This window comes from Trichoplusia ni, chromosome 7 (assembly GCF_003590095.1).
Source record: "Trichoplusia ni isolate ovarian cell line Hi5 chromosome 7, tn1, whole genome shotgun sequence".
NCBI classification, from domain to species: Eukaryota; Metazoa; Arthropoda; class Insecta; order Lepidoptera; family Noctuidae; genus Trichoplusia; species Trichoplusia ni.
In genome coordinates this window covers 5,600,837-5,616,974 of record NC_039484.1, presented here as the reverse complement: position 1 = coordinate 5,616,974, position 16,138 = coordinate 5,600,837, and the positions used below count along the sequence as shown (strand labels likewise).

The 16,138-nt window shown below is 34.5% G+C and overlaps 1 protein-coding gene and 1 non-coding gene across 3 annotated transcripts in view; both read left to right on the top strand.

Annotated features, from left to right (window-relative positions):
- The first annotated feature begins 461 nt into the window (after positions 1 to 461).
- Positions 462 to 16,138, top strand: part of LOC113495577 (multiple C2 and transmembrane domain-containing protein-like) — a 92,902-nt gene continuing 77,225 nt past the window's right edge. Inside the window, exon 1 of one of the 2 annotated variants that reach the window (XM_026874354.1) lies at positions 462 to 605. Coding sequence is in view for 1 of the 2 variants with exons in the window: in XM_026874350.1 (XP_026730151.1) it covers positions 10,793 to 10,832 (40 nt within the window). In the remaining variant the exon portion in view is untranslated. Of the gene's footprint in view, positions 606 to 10,566; positions 10,833 to 16,138 lie in introns of those variants that run through there. The other variant, XM_026874350.1, reaches the window with a different exon arrangement.
- Trnad-guc lies at positions 15,215 to 15,286 on the top strand. The gene has a single exon. It is a non-coding gene; the product is annotated as a tRNA-Asp (tRNA).

The window sequence follows — 16,138 nt, the reverse complement described above, 5'->3', positions numbered from 1 at the left end:
TAGTCGGCAGTAAATATTTCCACCGGGAGTCATGCTGGATTAAAACCCCCTTTTATGCTGCAAACGTTCAAAATTTATACGGCCAATAAACGATTAAAATTTGACTTGATATTTATGTTATTTGACTCCCAGCTGTTTTATTGTAGACAAAAAGATTATTGTTCTTCTTCTCATTTTAAAATTTAAGGTTAATTCTATTTTATCCGCCGCTTTGTTCACTTTAATCGTTAATACTATTGTAACAAATAATTAACAATATTTAAATTTAGTGTATACTCTTGCGTGAAGTTGTGGTCATAGCAAATTTTATCACAGTTAAGCTATTTAGTTGCGTAAGCATCACAGACAGACGCACAAAGATACCTTTACGTTACATGTACGTTACGGAATACAACATTCTTGTACGTAAATAGAGGCTTTCAAAGTAATTATTATATCCATGTTCCAGAGCCGTTGGCAACGCAGTCGCAGCAGGGAGCGATGTCCTGCCGGCACCATCTTCACGCTAGCGCCCGGACACGACAGCAGTGGCACCGAGTACGCCGGAGACCAGAGCTCGGAGCACAGCACGCCAGCCAACTCACCGCGACATAGGTTGACGAGAGGTAAGCTAGTATTTAAGCTAATATTCGATTTATCGTGGCGGTATAATTGCAGGCCTGCTTTGCCAATTTAACATCACTTTCATGTTTTGAACGGCAGGTGTCATAGTTCAATACTGAATAATAGTTTTCCATAGCTTGTAAAGGGAATGTAGATTTAACATAATAATGTCTATCAAAAGCTCAAAGCTCGAATTAGCTTTATCCATATAGGTTCTTCTATAAAACAGGGGTGGATGGCCTCTGGTAGATACCAAATCATATTTTAGATTAAATTTTTCAACAAGTCCTCTGCATGTTGGGCCCCATGTAAGCCTTAAAAAAAGGACCTGTGGCCCCGTATAGGCCTCAAAAGAGTTGGGTCTCTTCAAAGGAGATCGATCTATCATCATTGACATAACTATTTTAGCCAATAAGACTGATATAGTGATGATATTTCGATCAGAACGTCGAACAATGATTGTCGATTTCACCATACCCCATAACGAGAACCTCGTGAAAGCAGAAAAGGAAAACAAATAAAATATTAGGTTTTAGCTCACGAGGTTGTCGACTTGTGAGAGGTGGATTCGGCAATAATTTTCCGGGTTGTCATGACTGCCAATAGCTTAAAAGTCAAAAGCCTCGACCAACACCTGAGGAGGCGTTGGGCGTCTGGGTCAAGGGTTTGATTCAGAAAGCGGTACGGTACTTCTTGATATGGAGCGAATCGGGAGGAGGTTCCCTTAACCAACCAAGTTTTAAACACTTCCTTTGAGCTATAAAAATAAAAGACTTTTATGAAGAGAAATAAATCGTTGATCGTCCATTTTCTAGTAAAACACTACGTTACATCGATATCCCAACGCGATATCTCCGACGTAAAAAGATTATTACACAAGTCCTAAGGGACTGTGAGCTAATACAAGTTGTATTGGTTACTTATGATCTTATATCATGTTAGAATTTGCTAGATTATTAACTGTTACACGATGTGTCGATACAGTAACGTTATGGGGATGAACTTTTTATGTTATGGATGGGAGATAATTATCGTATTATCAAAGCCTTAATTATAATTGAAGTGCTTGTGGCAAAGTGAGTTTTCAGCCATGGTAAAAGTTTTGATGTGTTAATCTATATACTAATATACAAAGCTGAAGAGTTTGTTTGTTTGAACGCGCTAATCTCAGAAACTACTGGTCCAAATTGAAAAAATATTTTTGTGTTGAATAGACCATTCATCGAGGAAGGTTATAGGCTAGATACCATCACGCTACAACTGAAAATGTGAAGAAAATATTGCACGTATAAATCATAACTTATATCTTCTAACCACGCGGACGAAGTCGAGCAACAGCTAGTAATTAATATAATATCAAACAGCAAACCTAAAAAAAACATTTAAATTACATGTACAACCAGTCTAGGAAGACTAGGAAAAACATTCGGAGATCACACCAATATTTGTTCTGTCGAACACAGCGAGCTTAGCATGGTGACTTCTTCTTTCTAAAGAATCCTTTGATTTAAGAGAGTCAGTACTTTTATGAAAATTATTTTATGCAGATAAAAACGTTTAAACTTATAAGAGACACCAAGAACAATTATAATAAAAAGGCTTTGCTAACAGAAAGGCAATCGACTATCTCCTAACAGAAATTATTAAATGTAAATGATTGAAAACCCTTTATTTAGCTTCAGACGGCATGAATATTGAACAATGAATTGATTATATTCTCTGTCTAGCATAAATCAAGATAGAGCCCGCATACAATAGTTTGCTCTGAAGCCTACCAGTATTTCTTAAAGTAATATAATTGCGGATGTGAAAGAGGGATAGCACTCTATACGGCTCATAGGGGCATCTCTTTTCCACAACACCGATAATGTTATTTGACAATGTGGTAGGCCCTCAGGAGGTTAAAACAATAGCTCACAAAATTAGTCTTAGATATCATATTTTGTTGAGAGATTGAAGAAACCCCTCGTGACCTTGTAATAACTTTGGAGAACTTTGAACAAGACAATAGATTAAATCTATTGTTCAATTTAGATATTGTTGTTCATTTGTATGGATTTATTGCTCTTGCTTAAATACCAATTACTCGACTAAAATTGGGCTAGACCCAAAAGTTTGTAATTTCGAGTACCCCTTCATACTTTAGAGTTATATTATGGGCGCAAGAGTAGAGCATTGCTCTATTGAGAGCATGGACTCTTTATGGGTGAGGAAATAAAATCTGTAAGCAAATAGAAAGGGTTTAGTTTCTATGCATTTAAGCATTTTCTATTGACGTTCAATATTACATAGAGGTGCTGGTCTAATAAAGCGTGTTCTTTTTCTTTTTTTTTTATTATTAAAATTACAAAAAGAAAATTTAAGTTCCAATTTGCTATTGGAAAGGATATTACAGTTTTATTTTTCAAGTTATGTACTCTCTCATTTTTGAAGTGTTGCGTGTTGTTTTTTGCCTTGCGAGACATGTTCACAACTACCACCTTATTCCCAAAGTTTCTTCAATTTCTGACATAAATCACAGACTCAGCCCTTTATCGAAACAACTTGAAAGTACACCTTTATACTTCGAACCGTTTCCTAGCTATCGTTTTAACTTATCACAGTATCCTGAGGAAAGTTAAATTGCCGAAGTGAAATCGACGGCTGTTATATTAGCATAACTGTTTTAATTCAAAACAGATGTTTTAGAATTACAGTTGATACCAATAGCGAGGGAACCAGCGAATTGATATAAATAATTATTTTATATTTTTATAGAAAACAGTTAATTCCCTGTATTTTCGTTATTGCGTGTCTTTATTAGATATAAGTCACCAATAAGCAGCGAGCTAGCATGCTGATCAATGTTTAAACCTTACCTAGATGGGAGCCTTTGCCTAACAAAGACATATTCAAAAGCTGGTATTATTACGTCATTTCTTCACCTTTCACCAGCAGTTCTTTTGATAGGGATCTTCTACAATCTCTACATAAATAAGATACTTCCCGTAGCGGAGGCTAAATTCCTCCCTAAACGACATTGAGTGGCATACAGAAGAGTTTTATAAAATTTAAAATAAAAAATAATATATTCAAGACGTAAAGAAGACTTTTTACTTTAAATAAACTGCCTGTCTTCAGTTTGTTTTATCCAAAAATGAGAAAAATGTTTCTTTAAAATTTAAAAGTTAAAACAAATAGTCAAGAATTACAGATGCCTTTTTTTACTTTCAAAAACGATTCTCACTACGACCTAAGTATTCCCGATTCCTTTACACTTCAGTAAAGTCGAAGGTTTTGTCTTGTCAGCATCATCGAACTTTTGATATTTGTTGGAGGTTCCGATAAGTTTTGGAAATGTGCCAGAATTCGCCCGTCTGATGTAAAACAGGCTCTAGGGAGGTTCTAAACGCTGGGCAATATTGATTCTCCTTGAAAACTATTGTTTGATTCGTTCACCTGTATTAATAAGAAATTATTGGGAATTCTCACGAGGAATAGCCTCAAATTATTGAATAGAAAATTAGTTTTTTGTTTGATAAATTATTGTTTTACTCCTTTCTACCATGAATGGATTGGGATCCTGGTTTCTTTGTTTCGCATTCAAAGTGAATACTGTGTATAAGAAACGGTAATAAAAAAACGGTCGAGCTGTTTTAAAGTTGTGGTGCTGCACTCGTTCAACATATTAATAGGTATCCTTTTGGATGACATTATTCATGAATAACTTTGATTTGCAAACCTTACTCCAAGAGTCAAACGCTCACTGAATAATTAATTTCGTTTGTTTTAGAAGATTGTTTTGATATCCAGATTTAATTGAGGCATGAATATGTAATGATTTATTTGATTAAAAATGAATATTTGCAGGTTAGTATTATATCATTTATTTAATTTTGATCTAGGATAAAATATCACAAAACAATAACTTCGCACACCATTTGATAGTGAAATAAAAAAAATGAAATAATTACTTATTTAATTTCTTTTTTGAACGTTTCTCGCACTAAGGATCCTGCACGTAATCCCGCGAATATAGTAATTGAGTCGTCACAACCAAGAAGACACAAACCCGCGGCACGTAGCCCACAGTAGACGAGTAGATTGTAAAAGACGATTTTCGTTATGAAAAGGAGACGCCGCCCGCTAAACACCGTGCAGTGACGTGTCGCTCCTACAAGAACTAAAGTAAAGATCACCTCACCTGTAAATAAATTAATGCAATTATTGAAACACTAAGTTTTCTAGGTGAATATAGATTTTATAACTACATAGATCCGACAACTTTGTGTAAATAGTTTTGTTGGCGTCTGTTTCAATTTTGTCACGAGCTTTCACAACCAATAAATAATAGTCGACAGTAAAATACTTCGTAAAGTTGAACTATTGCAATTTGAAGGAAAGACGTTTCTCTAACCGTGTAGTTATACCTGTCTCGCTTTTACAGCCAAAGAGTCTTACTTTAAGAGGATTGCATTAGGCTCGAGTCCTGCATTAAAAAGCTATGTTGAGGTCAGATTCTTGTCGAAATCTTACAATATTCAGACGAATAGTATTTTACAATAGAACTTATATCAATCACAATCCTTTTACCAAATCTTTTTGGACAATTATCCCAGACTATAAGATCTCCTACTATTGGGCACAGACCTGGTTTCATAAAGGAAAGCTTTGAGCCTTGATCACCTTGGTTGGCGATTTCGTACCTCAATATTTGAATCCAGATTCCCTAAATAGTTTTCCCTTACCGTTAGTCAACGTTTTCACCATCATCATCATCACAATGGTTGCGACCTGTGTTGGGACCGAAATGTCCCGTACATTCGAATCCTTACACATTGCTAACAACAACCTTAACTGTTGTCTTGACTGCTATATAAAACAAAGGAACATCTACCTATTGAGTATCACACGACTACCTGAAAACACCCTTTTCGTGTATGCTAAGCCATAACTCATAGGAGATCGGGTAGTAAACCCTCATATATATTAAATAGGAACATTTAATACTAGTGATGATATTACAACTGGAATAGTTAATAAACATTCCAGTATTATAGGATAAGATTAGCCGTTTATATTGTTCAATACAAACAATATTTTTGGTGTTATTATTCGACTAACTATCTTGACTACACGGATAGCCGAGTGAACTCGATCTCCGCGTAGATCAGGTATTTGTGTGATCTAGGAATGCTTGTCATGATAAAGCACTCTGGTTGGGTACGAAACTAGTCGGGCAATCCCGATTAATACTCGTGAGTAAACTGCTATCAAATATACTCGTAACTAACACGCGAAAGTTATGTTAAAAAATATTAGTAATTATAAATACCTACCTACATTTGCATAATTGAGTTCCATTTGAATTTCCAAAAACGAAATACTAAATACCAATGCATACCAGTCTTACTATGCATAAGTAAACATGTAACGTTTATAGGTTTCCAATAATAAGGTCCCGCCATCTTCATAAGTAAAACTGTTTCAACTGTGCGAGCGAGATGCCTCTACACGCCGTCTATAGTGCTGTCTTGCTCCCACAACAACAAGTATCTTCCTTTAAAACATAGTGGTAGACTGCTAGAATATTATAGTCTAATTGTAACTTATTTATCGATTCTATATTTCACCGAACTATGAAATCGGTTCCAGATATTGGCGGCAAAATTACTCGATACCCACAATCGATGTTTCGAGAATTCTTAACATCTAATTACCGTTACGAGTTATCGGTAAATGTTGAGTTTCATTTAGTTTTTGTTGATTTAAGTGTACCTATGATTTATTGAATACATTTGACATCATCACCTTAACTTTCCTTGGTTACATAGATATCTACCCAAAGATGTCAGTCCGTCATTGTAACAGACTGCACCTGAAGATATATTTCTATTTGCTGCTTTATTAACATATAATAAAAATTACTTCGATACGATTAATATAATAGGTATATGATCATTAATTTTTTTAAGTCTATTTGTGCGGAACCCTCCGTGTCGCAATTTCGACGCGCACTTTAACGGTAGGTATATATTAAAAAAAGCATTAAAGTCCAAAAGTCTGCACTGGCTTTAATACATATCGAATTATTCACTTGTGGCGATCGACTTTATAAAATATTTAAGCTGCTGGGAAGCTAGTGTTTTAATTTTTCATTAATTGGTGGCTTCCATATTTTTTTAATTAGATACAGTTCTTACATCTATAATACTTTCCTTCAATATTACTAACCTACTTAAAACTCTTATAATGTCCTTAAAGTTCAGCTGAATTCATAATAAGCGGTCAAAATTATCAAAAAATCTCGTTCTAAACATTATTCTCGTGTAGGTTATCAGACTATACAAAAATTATGCATAAATTCAACGTTTATTATTATTTAATAACATGATGACAATAAATTATAATTATATGGATACCTAACGTCTGTTCGTGACAAAGCGGTAGCACGCTATCAACATGTTGTCTACACAATTACTTAACGAAACCTTTTACACTAATTACTTTAAAATTTCGCACCGTAATTTGCGAATCACCACAATATTCACAGCTTGAATATCCACTTACAACGCCATCTCTTGACAGTTTTAAGAAATAACTGTCAGATAAAATGTACGCAACAGCGCCATCTAGTTTTACGTTTATACACTAGAATCGTGCCACGGTAACATCAAGTGAAGAGTTCTCAGTTTCCTCTCGTAACACACAGATGGCTCTGTAATCTTTGTAGAGTAGTATTCATCGAAAAAGTTTTTGATTTCAGTGATTTATTAATCGTTATTAGAAGCATGTACTAAAAATTTAGAAGAAAATAAGTATAAATTCTTGTAAACTTTACTTGGGTATGGTAGACCGAGAGTTGCTTTTTATTTAATAACGGTTTTTAAATAGGGTTCAACTACCTACTAATAACATATTCTATACAGTAGCTTAGTAAAGTAAGTAGTTAATAACAGTTAAAAAAAGGTAACCTACGATGAATACAGAAGAAATTCTAACAGAATTTTATTTTGGTGGGCTTAATTTAATCAGTTTAATGCCGTCATAATATTATTCCGTACATCTCCTGGAATGCAGGCTGATGACAAAAACTAAACTAGTTTCAACGCTTTGTGCTTATTAAAAACCTCTATAAGTTTGTGTAGCGGTCGCTTGTAGTCTATAATCATTAAGAACATTTGAAGTTATTATAGTAAGGACCAAATGGTTATATACCACGGAACGCTGCCACGCACCTAGCCAATAATAAACCTCGACATAAAAACATTATTTATATGAATGAAAAAACATTGCTTCGTTGCGTTTTTTTTTAATACTGGTCAAGTTCAAATTGGACTCGTGATTGACGGATCCGCACTAAAAGAACAAAGAAGGACAAAATTAAAAAAATAGTCATCCAGACAATAATAAAGCGGCTGCAGAAATAGTTATAATTGAATGCAGCCTGTAGGCGGATGGTCTCGGACGAATCATCATTCCAACTAATCATAATAATCTGAAAAGTCAATGTATAAAAAATATCTATATTTTTTAAGCAGATTAAAAAAGGAGTCTTCTTTACTTTGTCTTAATGAAGTCTTGTTCTACAGACATAGCCCACAAAAATCCCAGAATTAATTCCTCAATAACCTAATTACAAATTATTTCAGAATTACATCACTCCATTCCCAATTGGTAGTGCCACCCGTCTGAACACCAATTGACCTTTCAGCCAGACTGAAATAACAGTAAGGTAGACGAGAATAGATCTAGACCCAGTCGCGAATTCTGTTTAGAATTAAATTACTGGTTTCTGCAATTTATGTTAGAGTTTGTCTGTGGCTATTTAGATAGAAGACTGATTGAATACAAAATTATTATAAGCCATAGATGATAATATTGTTAGGATAGGACCTGTGTAGTGTGTAACCACTTCAATAGTAATAATATTTCCAAACTTTCACACAACGCCATCGCAACTCAAACTACGCAAAGCTAGACAACGGTTAAATATACTTAGCTAGCTATATGTCTAAATATATGCATATTATAGATTTAGATCTTAACACGCAATCAATGATCGTGCTAGTCACACAAATAAGAAATCCTGGTTGGGATTTGAACTCACAACTCACTAGACCAACACATGAATTTCATGAAATTTCAATATCGGAATTTTTACTCCAAGAAAAAACAAAGGCACATTTTAGTACGATAACTTACATTTCTAAACACAAAAAAATCTGCAATTTATAATAATTAATATCTTTTCAATTCTTCTTTCTTCCTTCAATTTCAAATAAGAAATTTTCGTCCTATCTTTCGTAAAATTGGGAATTTTTTCCACTTTTGGTCGACATTACGCTTCTACAGTTATTAGTGAAATAGCGTCGATTTCCTCTCAGCTGAATTAAGAAGCGCATAAACGTAATGGGTCCAAGATAATGGCAGTTTTAGAACTTCAGAAATAACGGTCCATGAAATAGTAGCTATCTCCTTGGAGATACACGCAATAAGGCTAAACAAGACGTTTATTAAAGTTTTTGTTGGTATTGGTTCCGCAGAAGAGCTCGTGGCTAAAGTACATGTTTATCGATCACAGGTTAAGCTAAGCTTGGTACGCTTGGTCCGTGGCTGACCATCTATGCCATCACGAGTTCTTCCGTATTTCCGAAAATTAAATTAAATTTAAATTGTCGGTCACGACTGGTATTGCAATACGTAATTATATACAAAATAAGGTAAATCATGTTGCTCAGGTAACTAGGTTGATGTGGTCAGATAGGCAGGCTCCTTGTAAAACTCTGGTACTTAGCTGCTTTTGGTTAGACTGGAAGCCAATCCCAACATAGTTGGGAAAAGGCTAGGCCTATGTTGCTATTGGTACCGTAATACCGTCGCATTGGACTTCAAATCATACTTTAAATCTACAGCTGTTGGTTGGACGGGCCTGTTGGTCTAGTGGTTAGTGACCCTGACTGCTATACCGGAGGTCGTGGGTTCGATTCCCGCCCAGGACAAATGATGTGTGATGAGCATGATCATTTGTTCTGGTGTCTGGGTGTAATTTATCTATAATATGTATGTATTTAGAAATATATAAGTAAGTTTATCAGTTGTCTGGTTACCATAACACAAGCTCTGCTTAGCTTGGGATCAGATAACCGTGTGTGAGTTGTCCCAGGATTTATTTTATTTATTTATTTATTTTAGCTTTGCAGAATATGTTTATATTTTCATCATTTCGCCTAAATGGCCAGCATCGTTGTTTATTTTCCATCGTAAAACTAATGTGGGTCAAGATTTTATTACGGAAAGTATTAAAACCTTAGATAACAGGCCGTAATACGTATTTTTTATAGCCACTAACAACTTAAAGAGGAGCAATTAACGTTCGCTTACTAGATTTTTTATAGTAGATAATAACTCTGGTGCCAGCAATACAGTCACAGCAATTCTCAGATTTTACCCTGCTTTTTTAGTCTACTGATACGTCTAAAAACTAATGAAATATTTTAATTGCCGACTGCGAAATAAAACATTTATTCACCTATTTCATTATTGGATTTTAACATAGACTATCCATAACACAATGTCATAGACGCCCAGTAGCTAGATGAGACTAGAAGATAGCGGCAGGGTTTGGAGGAGTACTGAAGGTCAAACTCATGGGCGTGACATCGGAGAGGCCTATGTCCAGCAGTGGACTAAGATGGGATGATGATGATGAACATAGACTCAACCTGTACTGTACTGTACTGTAAAATTATCTCACTTCATCTCTGAAACTCTCCTACTCTGCTTGTTCTAGGTATCGTAGGTATCAGAAAACTATTTACAGTAAGCAAAATAAGTTTATATGCAACCCCAAAGCAAAGCTTCAAGAATATAAATCAATAATTTACTTCAAAAACTAAAGAAAAAACATATTCTCATGAATTTCGTTGACTAGATGTTACCCAACATGAAACAGACTCATTTACAAAGTACCAGGAGAACAGTAACAGATTGTAGTTGAAACTAGAATTAGTGTGGGTGTGAAACAAACAGTTTCAATTAACAACATTTTACATAACACAGCTCTATCCTTAGTGTGTGAGTAAACCTCCTTTAACAAATACCTACATTATGTAGTTTGAGAGCATACGACGTGTGTTTGCAAGAAAAGCGTGTGACGTGATTTTGGGAGTAGTTTTTGTCAGTTGTTTCGTGTTTTTTGAGGGGAAAAATGCTGAAACTTGTGCAAGCAGTCGATGAGTTAATTACAGGTAAGTGTTGTTACAATTTAGAGATAGGTTTCATGGCGTTTTATGTTGATTTCAGTTTAGCCCTATTTGAAGCGGAAAAATCTAAGGTGCCTAAGCGTGATGCAATTTTTTTGTCCTTAAGTCTTTTTATGGAAAAATATTTAACATCGCTTCTGTTATATGCCATCGAAATCTTAGTTAACCTTTGTACTAAGAGTAGCTTGGCTTGGAAACCTCACCCACTCGGCTATCCGTGCACTCCATTTATGTAATTTAAATTATTAATTTCGCATCTATTCTGAATAACTGAACAGTGAACATTTACTCTAACTCCTAAAGTGAACTAAACCTAATCCAATTAATACGAACAGCTCTAATTGAGTTACATTGAAACAAATGAACTGATTAAACTAGCTTTACATCGTAGTTTAGATAGATACGTAGAAGTATCGTCGTAGTATCTAAGGCAAGGATTGCTCACCTAAAATTGTTATAACGACTCAAGTAATTATTTTTGAAAAATAATACGATTATTTATCGTAATACTAGTTGTTTCTGCGAACTCTGTCTGACTTTTGTGATTCTAACCAAACTTTTCAGTATATCATCCAAAGACCTACAAAAAATCCTGTTGTTTGGTAGGAGTTCATTGACATATGTACATACCTAACAGTATAGTTTTTTTTATAATTACTTCTCCCAAAGAAGTTGGTATCTAATTCCACAAGCTTGGTTGCATACGTGATACGCTCATGTCAGAATTTATTAAGACATCTACCTACTATCATCTCTCTCTAAAACTGTTGCATTTATTGAAACGAGACAGCACTCTACGCGGAGTGGAGCCGCATCTCTCTCACACACCTGTGGATATCTTACTTGGAGGTATAGTGGTAGGTGCTTGACGTAAATAATTCCCGAGCCTCCCTTACCTTCGAGGGATTAAATATTTTGTTCATGCGCGCAAACACCGTAAAAGTATGCTAATACTCCACTTGGAGTTTGGCGAAGTCCCTAACTTTGTGCATTTTTTAAAATGTAAATTATGCAAATGATTTTTGCGTCGTTTCCTTCTATATTTTATTGAAAGTTTTATGTGTTAATACCTTCAAGTTTAAGGTTTTATCGCTAAAACGTGCAACACATTTTATGTTCTATGTGAGTTGATTCGCCGAGCTATTTTGGGGGTCCTTTAGCTTACTGTACCATTGCTTGAACTGAATACTACTTGACATGAAGTGACTGACTATCTGATCGATTTCTGATCGTGACTAATTGATTTATATTAATTAATAGACCGCGTCATAGGAAACCTGAAATAAAAATAACGTACATTTCCTTGATTAGTTCGCGTGGAATATTTTCTGCTAGGTTTCTGGGTCAAAAAGCAAGACCAATATTTCCCTCGGGGTCTATCTATTTCCAATCCAAATTCCAGTCAAATCTGCGGTTCAGATTTCAAATATGCACCGAGATCGAATCGGGTAGGAGAAAAAACTTTGATGCATATTATTTGACGGTATTCCGTCAGCTAGTTCGACTTGTACACTTAGACTTTCGTACAAAATATAGGCTTACAATACATAAGGGTAATTAATAGATAAAAAAATCTAAAATCCCACGTTTTTGTATGTCACTCTATTCAAATTATATCGAAATCGGTCCAGGCGTTTTAATGTTGTAACTTGCATTGTCATCGAGTTTGAAAGCTACCCTGAATTTTTTAGCCTGTTAGGTCATCGGGAAGTGAAGTGACTGACAAACAAACATACGAACAAGCAGGTGAGTGTATTAAAACGTGGCAAAATAGATTGTAGTGCTGTGCAAAAATTTATTCATCACCTAACAAAGTATCTTTAGCCATTTAACCTCAATTTCAACTGTCTTGCCTGTATGTCTGGTTCTTGAGTTGGGTACAGCCTCGTGACGGACGGACAGACGGAAAGACAGCTGTAGGTTAACATGGATCTATGTGGTATTGTCAGAATTCCTATATCAGTACTAGAGAAATTGGCTAAATTTAGATTATATTAGATTAGAATATTCTCCATTGTACACCATAGAATTACAGCAGTGATTCCTAGAACATATAGATTAAGGTATTGTTTGTAAGGTATTGTTATATTTTATATGATATGTAAGGTATTGTTATATATTGGTAAGGTATTGTTATAACATCTTACATTACCCATGTATACTCATGTTTTACAAATAAATGTCTTTTATCTTTTAAGGATACTATTTATTTGTCCAAAAGATTATATCTTCCGTATGTAACAATTATCCAATCTCCTTTCTCCCGAAAATTCAGCCTAGATTTATCAGTAGTTTTTGGTTTAAGATTTGATATAACTATCTGCGTGTTGAATAATGTAGGTATACTTATAATGTAACATATTATCGTCCATTAGACCTTATCATGTGTATTGCTCTGTGAACGGAAGCGATATCTGCTATACTGAGCGTGAATTATCGGTTGTTAACTATTATATCCTCGTATCTATACTGGTTTAGTTCTAGACGCCGATGTTAGTGATCAACTATAAGCACATACTACACAACATAATATGTAATTATATTTTATTTTATTCGTCTATGCCTTACTGCAGATCAAAACCAACCCTTAAAAATCATTTGCTCTATGATATTAATACGAAATAAAAACGCGGATTGTGCGGTACTTTACCCAAAGGGTAAAATCAGAACCCTATTACTGAGGGTCTGCTGTCTGTCCTGTCTGTCCGCCTATGTGTTACCACCCATGTCACCAGGCTGCATTTCATGAATATGATAGCTACTCTGTCGCCGCTTCATCTCATGGTTGAGAACTCAATTTGGGTCTGAAACTAGTGGGGTATTCCTGATAAATCAAAAGAAAAAGTGGCATCATTAAAGATTGTAGATTTCTCCATTGGGAGACGTTTTTGCGATTTATTCTAGACTACTGCTTTAAAGGAATCTTATGTTTGTCAGAAGGAATGTCCCAATTCATGTAAATTTTATATGAATACGAACATTCCTTGAGATTTTCAGTTTGAAGAGTTCAAAGTTATTTATAAAAAAGGTTTTATACCAAATGTAATTTCCTTTCAATCCATCATAAAATGATTGATGTGTCTAGAATGGATATAGCTCCGACTGTTTCGCGTTCGATTTCGAATTGATCTTCTGAAATTCGATAAAATAGTATGATCTCATAACTTTTTATGATATTTCAAAACAAGCTTTTCTAGTATTCGTGAAGATCAGTAAGTGTCAATGTTCACAGAAATGATATCAGAAATACGACGAAATTGCGAAAAATCTTTATAGAGCTCCCATAACGAACTTCTGGCTACATAATTAAATCACGCTTGGAAGTTTTAAAGTAATCCTTAATCACACTAGGTAATACATTGAATATAAGTTTGTTTGTGACGCATTCACGCGAAAGCTACTCAACCGATCATCATGAAACTTTGTGCACATATATTAATCTTGGACTGTTTAGAATAAACGGGACGGACTTAAAAAAAAGGATAACATTACAGCGATATCCCACGTGGTTGAAGAGGCGGGCTACCAATAGTAGACCCACTGCAGGCCAAAGGCATCACTTAGCTCCATCCAATTGTCACGATCTGAAAATATGTATATCGGACGGCAACATAAGCGAAAGAGAATTTAAAAGCATCCATAAAAAAAAAACGATATTACTCTTATGTACTTTGGGTCAACGAAAAAACAAAAACCATCAATAAAAACAAAAGAGAATCGAAATAGTATCTTCAGCAAATTAGGGCAACGATGAAATATCATCCCAAAATACGCCACATTAATATTTCAATATGGCTTCTGAGTTTCGGAGCCCGGTCATGAGTTTGACGCACGCATTGCCTCGCTCCTTCATTTTGCAGGAAGCGACATGAAATTGCTATTAGCATGACATTTGAGTTATCTTTGGTAACGGTTGAGTTATGGGATTCTAGATGAACAAGTTGTAAGTGGGTTTAAATAATTATGAGCTTTTTCTTAGACTGATTAGTTGAAATTGAAATTATGACCTTTCTTCCTTTAATTATAGGTAATAGTTAGGTAGGTAGTACTTATAAACTTATGACGATATTTTGCAAAAAGAAAGGGGGATTGGAGGAATTTCATGACTTTAAAATATCAGTTAAGCTATTTACCATTACTTACATAATACTAACCAAATATTATTATGTTCAATTAATTAATGATAGATATTGTCTATTCATGAATGTTCTACTGTAGTAGAATGACTACCTCCTCCGTTTATTCATCGGTAAAGAATGTAGTATGTAGGAAAAACAGCTTTCAATCAATTCAATTATTTCACATGATTACGTAGGCAACAATTGTGTGACAAAGAAATAATTAATAATTTCGCCATATCTTACAAGTCTTCGGTAGTATAGTGGTCAGTATCCCCGCCTGTCACGCGGGAGACCGGGGTTCGATTCCCCGCCGGAGAGAATCTTTTTGCATTTTTTTCATGTAGTTTCTTTGTCTTCTTCAGGTTTAATAATTTATCAAAATTAACTTTATTAGTATAATAGAAGGAAATCGACTTTAATTGATAAAAATGTTAGTCATAGTAAGTAATATTGTTAACAAGTAAGTGAACTTGTCTGACGAAATTGTCTGATTTCATCGTACCGTATATGTTTAGTTATGTTGAGGATTTGAAACAAACATTAAACTAAGATATTGTTACAAATAATATATCTATACCTGTATGTAGGTTAATTTACAATTAATTATTATACCTTATCACTAGGTATCACTATTCCAAATCTTAACGAGAACCGCGCCCTCTAGTATCAAGTAGTTCCAAAGTTACTTTTAATTTTAAGTTTCATCGCTAGATGGCGCTATTTTAAGTTATTATAATCGCTACTTACAATTATAAGAAAAGGAATGTACTTGAATTATAAATTTATTTTACAGATAAACAGAAACTAATCACTTGTGTAAATTTAATTACAGTTGATTTAGTCCAGAATATCAATGTACCTACCTATCAACGCCTTACAAAACTTATCACATACTTTCATAAGCAATCTAATAAAGAATTTTCGATTGAGTTACTTAAGTACTTGGGCAATTTGCTTTTAAGGGCTCGTTTATTTGTTAAGTTAGTTTTAGTATACATTTTACGAGTACAAATTTCATAATATTTGTCATGAAACTCTGAAGATATAATTTTATTACCACACTCAAAACACCTATTTCATTTTAATCGTAAATTCTAGTACTTGTATATCGGTACTGATACTTAAAGATGGAAATCACTGTCACTTAGTAGAAGATTATTACTTCACTTC